Source organism: Syngnathus floridae, chromosome 11 (assembly GCF_059516105.1).
Source record: "Syngnathus floridae isolate MCC-2025c chromosome 11, RoL_Sflo_1.0, whole genome shotgun sequence".
NCBI lineage: Eukaryota > Metazoa > Chordata > Actinopteri > Syngnathiformes > Syngnathidae > Syngnathus > Syngnathus floridae.
This window is the reverse complement of record NC_142423.1, coordinates 3093288-3112128: the sequence shown is the minus strand read 5'-3', so window position 1 is coordinate 3112128 and position 18841 is coordinate 3093288. Positions and strand designations below refer to the sequence as shown.

At 43.8% G+C, this 18841-nt stretch overlaps 1 protein-coding gene across 10 annotated transcripts in view; it reads left to right on the top strand.

Moving 5' to 3' along the window:
- chd6 (chromodomain helicase DNA binding protein 6) overlaps positions 1-18841 on the top strand; it is a 95107-nt gene that overhangs the window by 31189 nt on the left and 45077 nt on the right. For all 10 annotated transcript variants that reach the window (XM_088390201.1, XM_088390200.1, XM_088390192.1 and 7 more), the window contains 7 exons: positions 282-458; positions 668-811; positions 996-1094; positions 1160-1316; positions 1637-1847; positions 12960-13155; positions 16261-16425. In XM_088390201.1, coding sequence (XP_088246327.1) covers positions 282-458; positions 668-811; positions 996-1094; positions 1160-1316; positions 1637-1847; positions 12960-13155; positions 16261-16425 — 1149 coding nt within the window. The remainder of the gene's footprint in view (positions 1-281; positions 459-667; positions 812-995; positions 1095-1159; positions 1317-1636; positions 1848-12959; positions 13156-16260; positions 16426-18841) is intronic.

Here is an 18841-nt window from a genome sequence, read left to right as displayed (position 1 = left end):
ATCACTGTGACTCTGTAGCCTGAAACCATGTGGTAAAAAAGAAAACTATAGCTGAATAGAATTCAACCGTTTCTGCCACACTGCATCACTCAATAATGTGCCCAGCATTGGCGTGACACTCTTCATCGTTCCACGCAGAAGATAAAGAACGTAGCACCATTATTTTGTTTGTCCGCATGTGGCGGAAGCATTTGCGTTGGGTCCGTTGTGTAAATGCGTCAAGCACAAATACCGAGATGCTCCCTGGCATGAGCGCCAAGCTAACATGCGGCTTCCGCCAGGGCACTGCGGCGCCGAGCGTGCTCAAATTCCATGCGCTGATCACCACCTTCGAGATGGTGATGGCCGACTGCCCCGAGCTGAAGAAGCTGCAGTGGCGCTGCGTGGTCATCGATGAGGCGCACCGCCTCAAGAACAGGAACTGCAAGCTGCTGGAAGGACTCAAACTCATGAACTTGGTCAGTCCAAACTTCTCGGCCCCTCTCACAAACAAAGTCATCACATGCTTAAGTCATTGGTTGGTCTGCGTCTCAGTCACGGCTTTGTCTGTAATAGTTCTAAAAGGTTGACGATCTTGGTTGTTTCGGGGGCACTTGTGGAAAAGCGTAAGGGCAGAGACTGAGACCTGAGACTGACTTGCGACTTCTGTTTTGGCTGCTCGGAGCAGGAGCACAAGGTTCTGCTGACGGGAACGCCGCTGCAGAACTCGGTGGAGGAGTTGTTCAGCTTGCTCAACTTCCTGGAGCCGCTGCAGTTCCCCTCGGAGAGCGCCTTCCTCGACGAGTTTGGGGACCTGAAAACCGAGGAGCAGGTAAGGCCCTTTAACTCTTTGACCGCCCACCCAGTTGAAAAGGATCTTGGGCGTCTAAAGGCAGTGAATGCCACGACTGGTTGTTTGCGTTGCTCTTGACAATGTGGATTTTTTTTTTTTTTTTTAAATCTGATTCCCAACTATGTGGTCGTCAGATCTTAATCTTGCTTTCTTGCACTCCCAGGTGAAGAAGCTTCAGGCTATCTTGAAGCCCATGATGCTGAGGAGGTTGAAGGACGACGTGGAGAAGAACCTGGCCCCCAAAGAGGAGACCATCATTGAGGTAGGAGTTTCTTGTCTCAGTCCCCCCTCCCCTCCCACTCTGAGCTTGCCGGCATCCTCCTGCAGGTGGAGCTGACCAACATGCAGAAGAAATACTACCGGGCGATTCTGGAGAAGAACTTCTCCTTCCTGTCCAAAGGAGCCAACCAGCACAACATGCCCAACCTCATCAACACCATGATGGAGCTGCGCAAGTGCTGCAACCATCCTTACCTGATCACCGGTGCGGGCCGGCGCACCTCCTAAAGTCTTGAAGTGACGTGACTTGATTTGACTTGACTTGACTTGACGTGATGTGACGAGACGGGACATGATTTTCCTCCGTTTATCTTTTAGCGGCTGGTGAATTTAATACATTTCCTGTACTTTCAGTTTCAAGTTGTTGATTGATTTTAATTTGAGTTATTGCTCAGTCTGATAGTTAAGTCACTGCTAGGTGTGTGATACATTTCCAACGGGTTCAAGTTATTGGTCGCTCGAAAAATTTGTGTTGGGAGTTGCTAGCAACTTGGCTTCTAGCGTGACGGACTGTTGTCTGGGCAGGGGCCGAGGAGAAGATCCTGGAGAGCTTCCGCAAGAGTCACATGGTCGACGCCTGCGACTTGCAGCTGCAGGCCATGATACAGGCGGCTGGCAAGCTAGTGCTCATTGACAAGCTGCTGCCCAAACTGCTGAGTGGTGGACACAAGGTCCTGGTCTTCTCGCAGATGGTCCGCTGCCTCGACATCCTCGAGGACTATCTCATACAGAGACGGTGAGCGCGCGCCAAGACACTTTGCTCATTTGTTACAGCCCTTGGTGGCCACTCCTATACATGGACTGAGAGTTCAGTGCTCACTCTGAGACACTAACCAACAGTTTAGGAAGTGTATCCAGGACGGCTCGCTTGTTGGTTCAAGTTGTTGGTTCGCAATACAGTAATCCCTTCTTTATCACGGATAATTGGTTCCAAGACCACCCACGATAGGTGAAAAGCCACAAAGTAGTGTTACCCTCTCATTTTTAACATACACACCGTATTTTCCGGACTATAAGTCGCTCCGGAGTATAAGTCGCACCAGCCATAAAATGCCCCAAAAAGTGAAAAAAAACATATAAGTCGCTCCGGAGTATAAGTCGCATTTTGGGGGCAATTTATTCGGCAAAATCCCACACCAAAAACAGTCATGAACGAGCAACAACAGGCTAAACGATAGGTATGCTAACGTGACAAACACAAACAAAGAGCTGAGAACGGGCCTGATGTAACATATAGAGTGATTAAGGACAACTATTACACGAATAACATGTTTATAAAACCATCGGTGTCACTTCAATTCATTAAATCCATCGATCGTTCTTTGTCAACAATGGGTGCGCACGGCTGAGGGTGCTTGCACTTCAAAATATTCCACAGGCTCATATAATGATAGATAAACTATATTTCAAATAACTATAATACAAGCCAATAATATTATCAAACCATCCGTGCACTTTAATTCCATTAAATCCAACGATCAAATTCCTCGTCCTTTGTCAACATCGCCGCGCGTGCGCTCTGATGTCAGCCTCGTCTTTATTCCACAGATCTACTATATAACTATATTGTAGCGTTAACAAAGTACAAGGATAGACGTGGGTTTGGTAAACGGCTCTTTATTAAACAAAACAAACTTCCAAGCGTGTGGCGGCGTGGACTTCCAGACAGACCGGGCGTGCGTAATGGCCATGTCCGAGCCCCGCGCACCGTTCGCGGACAACCACTCGGCCAAGCGCCGGCCCCCGACTCAGTAGAGTAGGACCGGGCGTGCGTAAAAGCCATAATAGTTTTTCAAACCTTCTATGTCACTCCAAATCCTTAATTCCTTCAAACTCTTTGTCCTCCGTGTCAATTAGAAATGATCACCGCTAATGATGCCGGTAGTCCTTGTGTGGGCACGTTTGTAAGTAAACAACCGCCGGGCCGCGCCGCGCCGCGCGACTGACGTCACTTGAAATAGTAATCCATTGGTACATCACGGTTCTCCAAACTTTCTTTCTGCTGCTCGATTACTGTTTTCAGCTGCATATTTTACAACTTGAAGTTTGTAACCTGCAAAATATGAGTTTCTTTTTGGTGCCATTTTTCTTAAACCCACCCAGTTGATGAGTCACGGCCAACGGTGAAATTTAGAGCGCCCTCATCCAGTTTCGTCTGAAAATATATATATTTTTGGTTGTTTTATCAAAGTCAAAGTCTGCTTTATCGTTGATTTTTTTTTTTTTATATATACTAAGACACGCAAAGAGATTGAAATTACGTTTCCACTATCCCTTGGTGAGATAGTACACATATGCATACAAGCAACACAAAAAAAACCCCAAGAAGGCACAAACAATTAATAAATAAGAGTGTTGAATAAATGATAAATACACAAATAATAATAAATAATAATAATAAATATAATAGGAGCAAAAATGGAGCAAGTGTACATACAGCAGACAGTGGACTTGGATATGGTGCTTTAAAGTGTTAATTGATTTATTTGATGTTTTCTCTATTTTTTATGTTTTGAATATGTTCAAGATAAAGATATAAAAGCATGTGAAGTGATGAACTATACTAAAAATAACATGGGAAGTGGTCAACTATACTTGTAAGTGATGTCTTAATGATCAAGTAAAAATTTGTGAAAAAAAAAACATATATAAGTCGCTCCTGAGTATAAGTCGCCCCCCCACCCAAACTATGAAAAAAACCGCGACTTATAGTCCGGAAATTACGGTACATTTTTTGTGTATCTTATTTATTTAGCGAATGCAAAGTCCCTAAGCCAAGCAGTTGCCTCCTGGTCTGCTGTATGGAGGGTGACTAACCCTCTTTAAGTCTGTGGAGAGGACAAACTTCTATGATGTGTTACATGGTTTGCTCCTCTCCACAAGCACACAGTGGGGTGGGGCTGCTGCCCCATTTGTGAAGGCTGGCCAAGCAGGGGCCATGTCCAGTCCTGAAACGATTGAGTGTGGACCACTGTCGTCTTGGGAGTTTGGTGCCAGGGACCTGTTGGTTGGGGTCTGGCAGCACGTGTTTGTTTGGGACCTCCTTGGACTCCCATTCCATTTTCCAAGCCAGCTGGATGGTGAAGTCGGTTGGTGGGATGTTCTTCCAAATTGGTTGTCTGGACGGGAGTCGAGCAGTAGGTGGGTTGTAGATGTCTGTATAGATCGGTAGATGGGGAGTCTTTGATCTTTTGAAGCATCTTATGAGTGGCTGCTTCTCGCCGGATATGTGTTTGGGGGGATGTTTGATAGGACAGGAAGCCAGAGGAGTGGTGTTGAGCGGACAGTCCCGGTTATGGTCCTCATGGTTGTGTTGAGCTGGGTGTCCACACAGTGAGTGTGGGGGGACCTTGACCAGACAGGGGAACAATATTTAGCTGCAGAGTATGCAAGGGCCAGTGCTGAGGTGCGCAGTGTGGACGCTGCTGCCCCCCATTTTACACCAGCGAGTTTGCAGAGCAGGTTGTTCCTTGATTTAACTTTGGCTGCCGTCCCTTTTAGGTGTTCCTTGAAAGATAGGGTCCGGTCAAGGGTCACTCCAAGGTCGGTTGGGTTCGAGGCGTGCTTCAGCTTGAGTCCACCCAGGTAGATGTTTAGTTCTCTGGCGGCTTTTGCATTATGGAGATGGAATACGTTGGATACAGTTTTTGCTGGGCTTGGCTTTAGGCGCCAGGTTTTGCAGAACTGGTCCAGTTTGGCAAGATCTTCTGTGAGCACCCGTTCCAGTTAATCGAAGTCTGGTGCTTGAAATGCCAGACAGATGTCATCTGCATAGATGAATTTCCTGGATTTGGTGGTGGGTAGGTCATTTGGGTAGAGATTGAACTACGTTGGAGCTAGAACTGAGCCTTGTGGCAGCCCGTTTGTCTGCCTTCTCCATGCACTCGTGTTCTGACCGAGGTGAACTCTGTGTTATGCTTTTCCTACTGCGTGTTTGTTATATGCATTTGTTATATGCTTTTCCTACTGAGCATGTGCAGACGTGTTGTGTGTTGGTGGTGGTAAAGTTGTCACGTTGTGCAGATGTACAAGTAAAGTCTAGCGAGACGCACAGTTGTTGTTATTGTCGTATTGTCAACTTAACATGGTAGCAGAGGATGGCCGCTGGTAATTACAAAGTTCCGCCAGCGTTTGATGAGAGGAAGTCTTACGAAAGTTGGAAAAATGAAGTCGAAATATAGAGACTTGTTACGGACTTGGATAAAAAGAAGCAGGCTTTGGCGGTTGCCTTGTCGCTAACGGGAAGAGCGAGAGACAGCGCGCTGTAAATATCCGCAGGGGATTTGAATGCAGATGATGGAATGACTACACTTTTGGGAAAACTGGACTCTGTGTTTTTGAAGGAGGAAAAGGACCGCCAATGCGAGGCATATACGGAGTTCGACCGGATAACGAAAGACACGGCCATTTCAATGGTCGAGTTTGAACGGAGGTACAACAGAATAAGTCAGTTCAAAATGGAGTTACCCGATGCGGTGTTAGCTTTCAAGCTGCCAGACACTGCGGGACTTTATATTAAAGCTCAGTGGCCTAGTAGTAGAGTGTCCGCCCTGAGACTGGAAGGTTGTGGGTTCAAACCCCGGCCGGGTCATACCAAAGACCATAAAAATGGGACCCATTGCCTCCCTGCTTGGCACTCAGCATTAAGGGTTGGAAATGGGGGGTTAGATCACCAAATGATTCCCGAGCGCGGCACCGCTGCTGCTCACTGCTCCCCTCTCCCCCAGGGGATGGATTAAAATCACATGGGGATGGGTTAAATGCAGAGGACAAATTTCACCACACCCAGATGTGTGTGTGACGATGATCATTGGGACTTTAAAGACAAACAGTTGGCACTTACCTTGTCCAAGCCTCACGTTTGACAACATGAAGGCTGCCTTGAAGAGGATATTTAGCGACAATACACCACAAGGCGGAGTCGGTGCTCTGCAGGTGAGCGGAGATGGAACTGACGATGCCTACTACACAAGGTTTGCCGGCAGGAGAGAAAGTAGGTCAAATCCGAGACAACAAGCAGCTGTTCAAGGTACCAATACATTTGACAGATATGGTAGAAGAACGAGATGTGCAGTCTGCCAAAGTTTATATCACTGGGCAAAAGACTGCCCCCACAAAAATGAACATGCTAAACTAACAGAAGAAGAACGACAAACGGAGGTTGATGAATGCAATATGACCTTATTGTCTAAAGATGCATTGACTAACGCAGAGATTTTCATGGTGGAGTCTCTAGGATCTGCTGTAATTGATGCAGCTTGCACCAGAACAGTGTGTGGTGAAAAATGGCTTGATCATTATTATGAGTTATTGAAAATGAAAGATGTGAAAAGTGCAAGACCATTCAAGTTTGGTGATGGGCAAATTGTCCATTCTACAAAGAAAGTAAAAATCCCAGCTGTGATAGCACAAACTAAATGCCAAATTGAGACAGAAGTTGTCCCAGCCGATATCCCTTTGATTTTAAGCAAGACGTCACGGAAAAGAGCTGGTACTGTTTTGGACATTGAGAATGACAAGGCCATAATGTTCAAGCAACCAGTGAAACTTGAATTAACATCATCAGGACATTATTGTGTGAACTTGAGGGACAAAAATACCCCAGATGGAAGTGACACCCTAAATGAAAATGACATCCTTATTGTGACAGAACATATGACAAATCAAGAGAAACAAAAGGTGCTATTGAAATTGCACAAACAGTTTGGACATGCCTCAGTTGACAGACTGAAAAAACTACTGACCTGCTCAGGTAATACTGATGAGGAGTGCATCACAATCCTGCATGAAATTGTAAAAAACTGTGAGACACGCATCAGGTATAGTAAACCAAAGCAAAAGCCAGCAATAGGTCTACCCATGGCCTCAGCCTACAATGAAACTGTAGCTATGGACTTACATGAGCTCGAGCCAGGAGTGTGGTATTTGCATGCCATTGACCACTTCACAAGATTCATTGCAGGGAGCATTATTACCACAAAGAAATCCAAAGCAATTGTGAAGCAGTTTATTCACTGCTGGATAAGTGTTCATGGCCCTCCACGCAGACTGTTCACTGACAATGGGGGTGAATTTTATAATAAAGAAATGAGGGACTTGGCTGAAAACTTTAACATGGAAGTGAAAACAACTGCAGCATATACCCCATAGAGCAATGGCCTCTTAGAAAGGCATAATCAAACCCTCACTGAAATCCTGTTGAAAGTAAAGAGAGACAACGGATGTGATTGGAAGACAGCCCTTGACTGGGCCCTGATGGCAAAAAACTCTATGCATAATGTGCATGGCTACAGTCCTTACCAACTTGTGTTCGGGCAGAACCCAAATCTGCCGTCAGTTCTCACTGATAAGCCGCCAGCTCTGGAAGGGACTAGCATGTCTACTTGGATAGCTCAGCACATCTCAGCGTTGCATGCCACAAGGAAAGCATTCGCAGAAGCAGAATGCTCTGAGCAGATCCGAAGAGCCCTTCGTAAACAACAGCGACCCACTGATGACCTGTATGAAACGGGGGATAAAGTTTACTATAAACGGGTGGATTCGACAGTGGAAAGGTCCAGGTGTGGTCATCGGCCAAGATGGTGTGGTGATATTTGTTTCGCCACGCGGGCACTTATGTCCGTGTGCATCAATCCAGACTTCAAAGAGTTGATGGCTGTGTGTTGAGGGAAAGAGATGAGCCGTTAATGAGAACTAAAAATGTCACCTTACCAGAAACAGGACTTTTTGAAAATAACACTGTAGATGAAAGTGAGGAAGAGGCACCCTCAAACGATGGAGATGCTGAGGATAACAATGAGCCCCCTCACACATCAGCACGTTCAAATACTATTATTGAAGGACTAAAGCTGAAAACTGGACAGGTAGTCACATATACAGACAGTGTAAGTGGCCAAGCACAAACCGGAAAAATCCTCAGCCGGGCAGAAAAGTCCACTGGAACATACAAAAACTGGTACAACTTACAGTATACAGAACCTGAGGAAATTGCTGGCACAACTGGATCAGTGGACTTAGGACAAGTGGACAATCCTCAGCTGGGTCCAACTGAGCATGCTGATTTATGTACAGACTGCCATGTAGAGGACATACTGAAAGTGAATGATGACGCCTTAATTTCTGCCAAACATGCTGAACTCAGCAACTGGAAACAGAACAATGTGTTTGAAGAGGTCAAAGATGAAGGTCAGAAATGCATCTCCACAAGGTGGGTGTGCACACTCAAGGAAACCCCACCGGGGGTCATACCTAAAGCCAGATTAGTTGCAAGAGGCTTTGAGGAAATGAACACAGACGAGCTCCCAAAAGACTCACCCACATGTGCCTCAAGAGTCTTTAAAAATGATTATGGCTGTTATATGTCAAAAGAAATAGCAGCTGAACTCTATGGACATCTATGGACCATTCCAAAGCTCTGGAGCCCGAATAGAGAATGCTCTAGACCCTGCAGACATTTTCTTGGCCCTCGGTATAACTAAAAGACTAGCGTTTTGCGAACGAAGGTTACGAGACGGAACATAAGGAACGACTAGGTCGACGAGATATGAAGGCGCTAAGCCATGCAGTGATTTATAGGTTAGTAGAAGAACCTTGAAGTCACATCTTAAATGGACCGGGAGCCAATGTAATTTGGCTAATATTGGGGTAATGTGATCAAATTTTCTTGACCGTGAGAGCATCCTCGCAGCGGCATTTTGCACTAACTGTAGACTTTTGATACTGGACTTAGGAAGACCAGAGAATAATACATTACAGTAGTCCAGGTGCGACGTAACGAACGCATGTATAATGGTTTCCGCATCCCCGGTCGAGAGGATAGGACGAATCTTAGCAATATTACGAAGGTGAAAACACGCAATCCTGGTTATATTCTTAATGTGTTTTTGAAAGGAGAGCGTTTGGTCAAATATTACCCCGAGATTAGTTACCGTATCACTCTGAGTGATAGTCCGGTTATCTATAGTTATAGTGGTTTCCTTAAATAAGTGTTGATAACGAGTAGGACCAATTATCAACATCTCAGTTTTATCTGGGTTAAGACGAAGGAAGTTGAGAGACATCCATTGCTTGATCTCCGCAAGGCACGCCTCGAGATTACAACAGTCCCGTGGATCTGTCATCGATAACGGCATATATAATTGGGTGTCATCCGCGTAGCATTGAAAGCTAATATTATATTTACGTATTATGTCCCCAAGCGGAATCATATAAATATTAAATAAAATCGGTCCGAGTACCGATCCCTGTGGAACACCACACGTAACATTATAAAGCTCAGAGGACGTATTACCATGGACCACTCGGTGCGTCCTGCCTGATAGATAGGAATTGAACCAGCTGAGTGCTGACAGTGTCAAAGGCAGCACTAAGATCGAGTAGTAACAATACAGACGACGTATTTGAATCCATAGCTATGAGGAGATCATTAGTCACTTTAGCAAGTGCTGTCTCTGTAGAATGATTAGCTCTAAAACCAGACTGAAAGGAGTCATATCGATTATTAGCGACCATGTAATCAATAAGCTGCTGCGCTACTACTTTTTCGAGAAGTTTTGCTATGAATGGGAGGTTTGAAACTGGCCTATAATTACTGAGACAGTCCGGGTCAAGATTTGCTCGCTTAAGTAGTGGTTTAATAATAGCGGTTTTAAAGGCTATTGGCACTATCCCAGAGGAAACAGACAGATTGGTTATATTTAAGACGGACGGTCCTAAAATTGGAAATAATTCTTTAAGTAGTTTGGCTGGAAGCGGGTCGAGTAAACATGTTGTTTGTTTAGCCGTACTAACCAATTTTGTAAGCATTTCAAGGGACACGCTTTCAAAATTTGAGATGGTTATTGCATGATCCCCAGCGCTAGTAACCGGCGAAGCGATTGGCATGGTATTCTTGATCTCGTCCCTAATGGACTCAATCTTTTGAGCAAAAAATTTCATAAACTCGTCAGCTGAGTGGAAGGAGCTATCGGGGGTCGGCTGGCGCAGAGTTAGCTTTGCCACAGTATCAAATAGGTATTTAGGATTTTTTTTATTAAGATTAATGACTTGCGAAAAATAACGAGTTTTTGCTAAAATTAGCGCAACTTTATATTTCAGGAGGCTGTCCTTCCATGCCTGATGGAAAACCTCAAGTTTGGTTAAACGCCACCTGCGCTCATGCTTTCTACATAATTGTTTAAACGTACGTGTTTCATCTGTGAACCACGGAGTTGGCCATCTACGGCGAGTTTTCAGACGTAGCGGTGCCACAGAGTCGATGGCTTTTAATAATGTCGCATTGAATTCATTTGTAAGATTATCGATAGAGCCGCTGTATGCGGGAAACATGGCGGTTGCCGGCGACAGTAACTCAGACAGCGCAGTTGCAGTCATGGAGTTAAAATTACGGCTGCTATAATTCCGATTGCTCTCTTGTCTTTGACAAGGAACTAAAATTTCAAATTTTATTAAGAAATGATCAGACAGAACAGTAGTGTATGGCAGTACTGCTATATTTGAGGTTGCTAGTCCCCGGGATAATACCAGATCTAAGGTATTTCCATTCTTATGCGTTGCTGCTTGTACAGCTTGAGTAACACCACACGTATCGATTAAAGTTTGAAATGCCGAAGTCCGTGGTTCTGACGGTGAATTCATGTGGATGTTGAAATCACCCATGATAACTATATTATCTGCATTTGTCACTAGATCAGCCACAAATTCTGAAAATTCATCCAGGAAGCCAGAGTAAGCCCCGGGTGGGCGGTAAATAACAACAAGATAGAATGACGGTAACGCAGTGGATCGCACAATGAGAACTTCAAATGTTTTAAATACGTGAATTGAGCGAGGCCTAAATCTAAGCTCAGAATTTGAGATGAGGGCGACACCCCCACCCTTTTTTCGAGGACGTGCCACATGCAAGCTCACAAAATTTGGAGGCGAGGCCTCGTTAAGTGGCAGCAATTCATTAGGTTTTAACCAGGTCTCGCAAAGACCAAAAACGTTTAGATTATGTTCCGTGATAAGGTCATTAACGAGAACTGCTTTCGTATGAAGTGATCTAATATTCATAAAACCGAATTTAAGTGTAATCGGTTGATCAGGGTGCGTATCTATCGAAAGATTTTTAAACGGGATGCGAGTAAAATTGTGTTCTCTAGGCCTAATATCACCTCTCAAAAGTTTATTAGGGTGGTGGGATGAAACGACCGTGGGAATTTGATGATGAATATTTGTTGTTTGCGGAAGTTCCAGTGCATCTTCCTCAGGCTGTTTATGACTGAAAGCTGTAGGCCAACGTGTATGAGCAAGGGGCGGTGTTGACTGTGTGGATAGTCATCAAGGATGAGGATCTGAGCAGGATATGGCGTTCCATTCAAAGAGCTGACCCAACACAGGTCAGGAGAGTAGTCTTTCTTCCACCTGGCGGAGTGGAAGATTCCTCTTTCTTTGGGATCGTGTATCAGGGCATGGTCATTTTTAGATGCCCAGTCTTAAAGTGCCTTTCCATCGCTATCCGCTGCTGGGTATCCCAAGTCAGGGTGGTGGCTGTTGAAATCTCCCACATAGATGGCAGGATGGGGTAGTGTGGGTAGGACCTGCACATCCCAGTTGGCACTATGGGGCTTGTACACATTGACAATATTGAAACCACCGATAGTTATGGTGTCAGAGAAATGTGTTGTTAAGTGGTTTCCTAGAGCGCACATAGGTGGCATGTGGGATGTAGCACAGGAGGTCAAAGACTTTGATGGTGAAGCGGCCCGCTTCCTCTGTGCCAATGTGAGTCTCTTGGAGGCAGACAACATCAATCGAGTGTTGGAAGGCGAGGACTTTTTTGTGTATCAATAAATGCATATTAAACCATATAAGTGCAGATTTTATCATTAGAACAACAAATAGTTTCAAACATGTAAATACTATATTAATTGTATTCATGACATACAGAAAATAATGTGTGTGTGTGTGTGTGTGTGTGTGTGTGTGTGTGTGCGTGTGCGCGTGTGTATGTAGGTGTCGCAAAAGTACACATTCTGTAAATGTTTTTAGAACTCTCATTATAAACAACTTTTTTTATAACAAGATACAAGTGTACATACTGTAAATATATTTTCAAGAACTCTTTTATTATAAAAACATTTATAACAAGGTTATAACAACTTTTTTATAACAAGGTACAAGTGTACATACTGCAATTGTGTGGGCACTCCGTGCCTTCTGCTGGCGTGCGGGCAACTTTCATGCCATAATTCCTCAATTTAGAATTTTTATTTTGAATCTTTGTTATTTTTGCTGGGGGTCCGCAATGTATTGAAGCCGCGATAAATGAACTGCGATGTAGCGAGGGATTACTGTACACCAACATCTTTACACTATTGGCCGGTTGAATATACTCATTGTCAGGTTCCGGTCATCGGTCAATCTAATCCATTTACCGGCAAGCACAAATCATTGCTCGGTCGAATAAACAACTCTCCCGTGAACTTATTAGCAGGTTGGAGTTAGCTTTTTTTGCCCCAACACTTTATTTGTCCTCGTATAACACAATCTTTTTTACTACATAATCACTACAAATTATTGACACAAACAGACAGTACAAGACAAGAACACATAAAAATTAAAAATATAAATTCGACTTACATTTGAAACACAACCGATAAAAAGAAACACGTGCACACAAATAGGAAAGCTAGCAAAGGTACTCTCAATTCATAGATACCCAGTACTATGAACTACCAGGAATTTAAAGCCATTATCCACCAAGGATGTCTGAAAGGGCTGATGAATATGAACACTGTGAATAAGCACGTTGGAGTGATCAGTTGTTTTCTAACCCAACTTTGTGCGCGTGCGTGCCTGTCCTCAGCTACACGTACGAGCGCATCGACGGACGCGTCCGCGGCAACCTGCGTCAGGCGGCCATTGACCGCTTCTGCAAGCCGGACTCGGACCGCTTTGTCTTCCTGCTGTGCACGCGGGCGGGCGGCCTGGGCATCAACCTGACGGCTGCCGACACCTGCATCATCTTCGACTCGGATTGGAACCCGCAGAACGACTTGCAGGTAGCCGCTCGTCCTGCCTTTGGGGGGGGTTCTCCGAGCGAGCCCTTTATTTACCGTATTTTCCGGACTATAAGTCGCTCGGGAGTATAAGTCGCACCAGCCATAAAATGCCCCAAAAAGTGAAAAAAAAACATATATAAGTCGCTCCGGAGTATAAGTCGCATTTTGGGGGCAATTTATTCGACAAAATCCCACACCAAAAACAGTCATGAACGAGCAACAACAGGCTAAACGATAGCAAAAACAGGCTAAACGATAGGTATGCTAACGTGACAAACACAAACAAAGAGCTGAGAACGGGCCTGACGTAACATATAGAATGATTAAGGACAACTATTACGTGAATATCATGTTTATAAAACCATCAGTGTCACTCCAATTCATTAAATAGCAACAACAGGCTAAACGATAGGTATGCTAACGTGACAAACTCAAACAAAGAGCTGAGAACGGGCCTGACGTAACATATAGAGTGATTAAGGACAACTATTACATGAATAACATGTTTATAAAACTATCGGTGTCACTCCAATTCATTAAATAGCAACAACAGGCTAATCGTTAGGTATGCTAACGTGACAAACTCAAACAAAGAGTTGAGAACGGGCCTGACGTAACATATAGAGTGATTAAGGACAACTATTACATGAATAACATGTTTATAAAACCATCGGTGTCACTGCAATTCATTAAATAGCAACAACAAGCTAAACGATAGGTATGCTAACGTGACAAACACAAACAAAGAGCTGAGAACGGGCCTGACGTAACATATAGAGTGATTAAGGACAACTATTACATGAATAACATGTTTATAAAACCATCGGTGTCACTCCAATTCATTAAATCCATCGATCGTTCTTTGTCAACAATGGGTGCGCACGGCTGAGGGCGCTTGCACTTCAAAATATTCCACAGGCTCATATAACGATAGATAAACTATATTTCAAATAACTATATTACAAGCCAATAATATTATCAAACCATCCACGCACTTTAATTCCATTAAATCCATCGATCAAATTCCTCGTCCTTTGTCAACATCGCCGCGCGTGCGCCCTGACGTCAGCCTCGTCTTTATTCCACAGATCTACTATATAACTATATTGTAGCGTTAACAAAGTACAAGGATAGACGTGGGTTTGGTAAACGGCTCTTTATTAAACAAAACAAACTTCCAAGCGTGTGGCGGCGTGGACTTCCAGACAGACCGGGCGTGCGTAATGGCCATGTCCGAGCCCCGCGCACCGTTCGCGGACAGCCACTTGGCCGAGCGCCGGCCCCCGACTCAGTAGACTAGGACCGGGCGTGCGCAAAAGCCATAATAGTTTTTCAAACCTTCTATGTCACTCCAAATCCTTAATTCTTTCAAACTCTTTGTCCTCGGTGTCACTTAGAAATGATCACCGCTAATGATGCCGGTAGTCCTTATGTGGGCACGTTTGTATGTAAGCAACCGCCGCGCCGCGCTACTGACGTCACTTGAAATAGTAATCCATTGGTACATCACGGTTCTCCAAACTTTCTTTCTGCTGCTCGATTACTGTTTTCAGCTGCATATTTTACAACTTGAAGTTTGTAACCTGCAAAATATGAGTTTCTTTTTGGTGCCATTTTTCTTAAGCCCACCCAGTTGATGAGTCACGGCCAACGGTGAAATTTAGAGCGCCCTCATCCAGTTTCGTCTGAAAATATAATTTTTTTTGGTTGTTTTATCAAAGTCAAAGTCTGCTTTATCGTCGATTTTTTTTTATTTTTATTTTTTTAATATACTAAGACACACAAAGAGATTGAAATTACGTTTCCACTATCCCTCGGTGAGATAGTACACATATGCATACAAGCAACACAAAAAAAACCCAAGAAGGCACAAACAATTAATAAATAAGAGTGTTGAATAAATGATAAATACACAAATAATAATAAATAATAATAATAAATATAAGACGAGCAAAAATGGAGGAAGTGTACATACAGCAGACAGTGGACTTGGATATGGTGCTTTAAAGTGTTAATTGCTTTATTTGATGTTTTCTCTATTTTTTATGTTTTGAATATGTTCAAGATAAAGATATAAAAGCATGTGAAGTGATCAACTATACTAAAAATAACATGGGAAGTGGTCAACTATACTTGTAAGTGATGTCTTAATGATCAAGTAAAAATTTGTGAAAAAAAACATACATAAGTCGCTCCTGAGTATAAGTCGCCCCCCCACCCAAACTATGAAAAAAAACGCGACTTATAGTCCGGAAATTACGGTATTTATTTATTTATTTATTTATTTATTTATTTATTTATTTGTTTATTTATTTATTTATTTATTTTTAGTTAGCGCACACATAATAACATAAATGTCATATAAAGAAAAAAAAAATAAAGAAAATAGTCATGCGCAAGGAAGAGTAGGTGTCTCCCTCAGATTTCAAGTTAAAATTAAAGAAAGTTTTATAAAAAATATATAATCAATCAATTAGCCTACCATTTTAAGTAGGATTGAAATCAATGTAATTACAAAGGGATGGCAATAATAACTTAATAAACAAATAATGTTAATAAATCCTTAGTAAACAAATAATAGCAACATCAAGGCAAAATAATAACAGTAGCCAAGGTAACAAGCAACCTAACTCAGGTAATACTACTATAGCTCATAGTGCATATGTGATTTGTGAATATGTGTCATTTAACAGCAGTTTTAAACATGAAGGACGAAAGGTCAAAGAAATGGATATGGATTAAATACTTTGGCACCCCTGAAATGAAGACTACAGTTGGACAGGGAAGTTCGTATGGTGGGCAACTCAAGTCTAGCCTTATTTCTGGTGTTATGACAGTGATAGTCTTCCCTTCTCCTGTAAAAGCTATTGAGTGTATTGGGGAACAGTTTACCTGGTATAAACTGAGAATTGATAGTTCCTGGAATAGCGGTAGTGAATGAGCAAGGTAGTTAGCATGTAGAATGATTCGGACACAACGATTTTGTAGACAATAAATGCGATTCAACTTGGTAGGATGAGTGCTGGCCCAAATTATGTTGGAAGAATTGATATATGGGTAGATTAGGGAGTAATCAAAACGTCGTGTGTCCGCTTCCCCCACCAGGCTCAGGCGCGCTGCCACCGCATCGGCCAGAGCAAAGCGGTCAAGGTGTACCGCCTCATCACCAGGAACTCCTACGAGCGAGAGATGTTCGACAAGGCCAGCCTCAAGCTGGGCTTGGACAAGGCTGTCCTCCAGGACATCAACCGCAAGGGCGGCCTCAACGGGGTGAGACATGTCCGTCTGGCTGGGCCAGCAGGGCAATGTGACAAAAGTCCTCACAATTTAGTGAACCGTCCTTCAGTGACTTCAAAACTACAGTACTAAAACTCGACCGTATTCGCCTCATGGCCAGTCGTCACACATGTTCGATGCTTTGTCCGAGACTTAACGCAAATCTGATTGGCAGATACTTGGCATTTCATTGCAAAAATCAGTGTCATAATTTGACACTGAGTCACTAAACAAAATCTCCTCCACTCCAGGGATGTCCTGTGCTGCAGTTGTCAGCACATACGGTTGGATTGAAAAAAAAAAAAAACAACAACAATATTTTTAAACAGTTTTGTCTTTTTGCACAGAATTGTCTCAAATAGGTTAATCCATCTTGTGATCAAATCAGGGATCATCTTTTTTTTTTTTTTTTAACTCGGTGACCTGTGATTCTTATTCTTGTACCAGAATCAGCATCATTGGCCAAGTTTGTGCATGCTAAACAAGGAATTTGACTCCGGTTGATCCCAGTCTCTGTACAACATTTAAGCGACTAACAACATTCAGGTTACTAACAACATTTAAGTGGCAAGAACAGGATATTATTGCCCAGTGATGTCTCTGAGACTCTGAGTGGTGTGAGTTCATCAGAGCGACAGCCTGGGGAAAGAAGCTGTGTCTGTGTCTGCTGGTTTTGGCGTACAGCGCTCTGTAACGCCGTCCGGAGGGGAGTAGTTTTAAACAACTGTGACCTGGGTAAGAAGCAGGTCACAGAGATTTTTTCAGGCCAGGAGTCAGTTATGTAACCAGGCCACCCTGGCCTTGCCCACACGTGCATGTTCACACCCACACTTAAATACATGGGCACAAGCAAAATGCAGTAGTGTGCACACACATGCACACAATCATTCTTTGGGTTTTGTTGTGGGTGGTACCGGAAAAACAAATCAAAATCTCTAGAATGAGGGCGAGCAAAATAATCAAAAGGTCTCTCTGAGTCTGACTGTGTGTCTGTGTGTCCTGAGTTGGCCTTACCCTTGCACTGCTCCCTGGACTTGTCTTGCCAGTATACTCTGCATCTGCTGGGAGTGTCAGAACAACCAGCATAATAATTATATTATTGACAAGAATACATTTAATCAATATCAAAAGAATGATACGGTTAAATATATGCTTTTTTCCCCCAAATGTTTCATGCATAGTCATACCTGTCAGCTGCTCTGACCTACTTTCTGAAGCACCAAAACTGGCAATATTTCCACCTTTGCATAGGAAACATAGACATATATTTTAATATTAATTTAGCCAGGGCCAGTTACAAATTTTAGAGGAATGTGCAAGTAAGAAAGACTAACAAATGACTCTTCAACTTACAAAATCAACTAGAACTAAATCTAACAATAAATCAGCAGAGGGACAGCCTTATTAGATGGCAGCGGCACATATGCACACAACACATGCAAACTGGCATGGATACACGTGCCGGCACACACAGTTTTTAATGGCTGTGTGTGTAAGGGGGGGCTGAATAAATCCGTAACTTTTCTGCATTTGGCCGCATCCTCCTCCAGCGCCTTTCTTTTTTTGTCCCTCTCCGCACCGCCTTTCCTCTTCTTTTTACCACGTTCGAAGTCCATTATCCTCACTTGCACCGTTTGCTAGCTAAAGCAGCCAGCACCTTGCATAGTAATTATTTTAACACACCCCTTCCTCCACACGCGCTGTGTGGTTGATACGGACTGTGGGGGCGGGTGTTAATTGATATAAACCAATCGGCTTTCCCTCCTCACATGCTCCTGGCCTGAGTGGCCTGGCCTGTCTCTCTGATAGGCGAGCCGCCGCACTAGCACACACACAAAAAAAAAAAAAAGAGTGACGCAGAGAGACTCAGGCCAGCAGGCCAATCCTAGGCCGGCGCTTCGAGAATACTCCCGGTTCTCCCGATGGACAGTCCGGGCGTGGTGAGAAGGGTCTGTAGCGATGTTACTTGCACGTTTCCTGGTCCTGGACAGGTACAAGTCCTGGATAGATGGGAGGTTGGTCCCGATTATCTTTTCCGCAGTCCTGATTGTGCGTTGCAGTCTGTGCTTGTCCGTTACAGTCTGTGCTTGTCTTGTTTGGTGGCCGATCCAAACCAGACAGTGATGTAGGTGCAGAGGATAGACTGGATGATGGCAGTGTAGAAGGTCTTCAGCAGCTCCTGTGGCAGGTTGAACTTCCTGAGCTGTCTCAGAAAGTACAGCCTCTTCTGGGCCTTCTTCCAGACAGAGTCTATGTGGCAGGTCCATTTCAGGTCCCGAGAGATTGTGGATCCCAGGAACTTAAAGGTGTCTGTTAAGGGAATAGCATTCCTGAGGATAGTGAGGGGTGGAAGCGGTTCTCTCCTGAAGTCCACTGTCATGACTGGTCCACGGTCTTGAGCGGGTTCAGC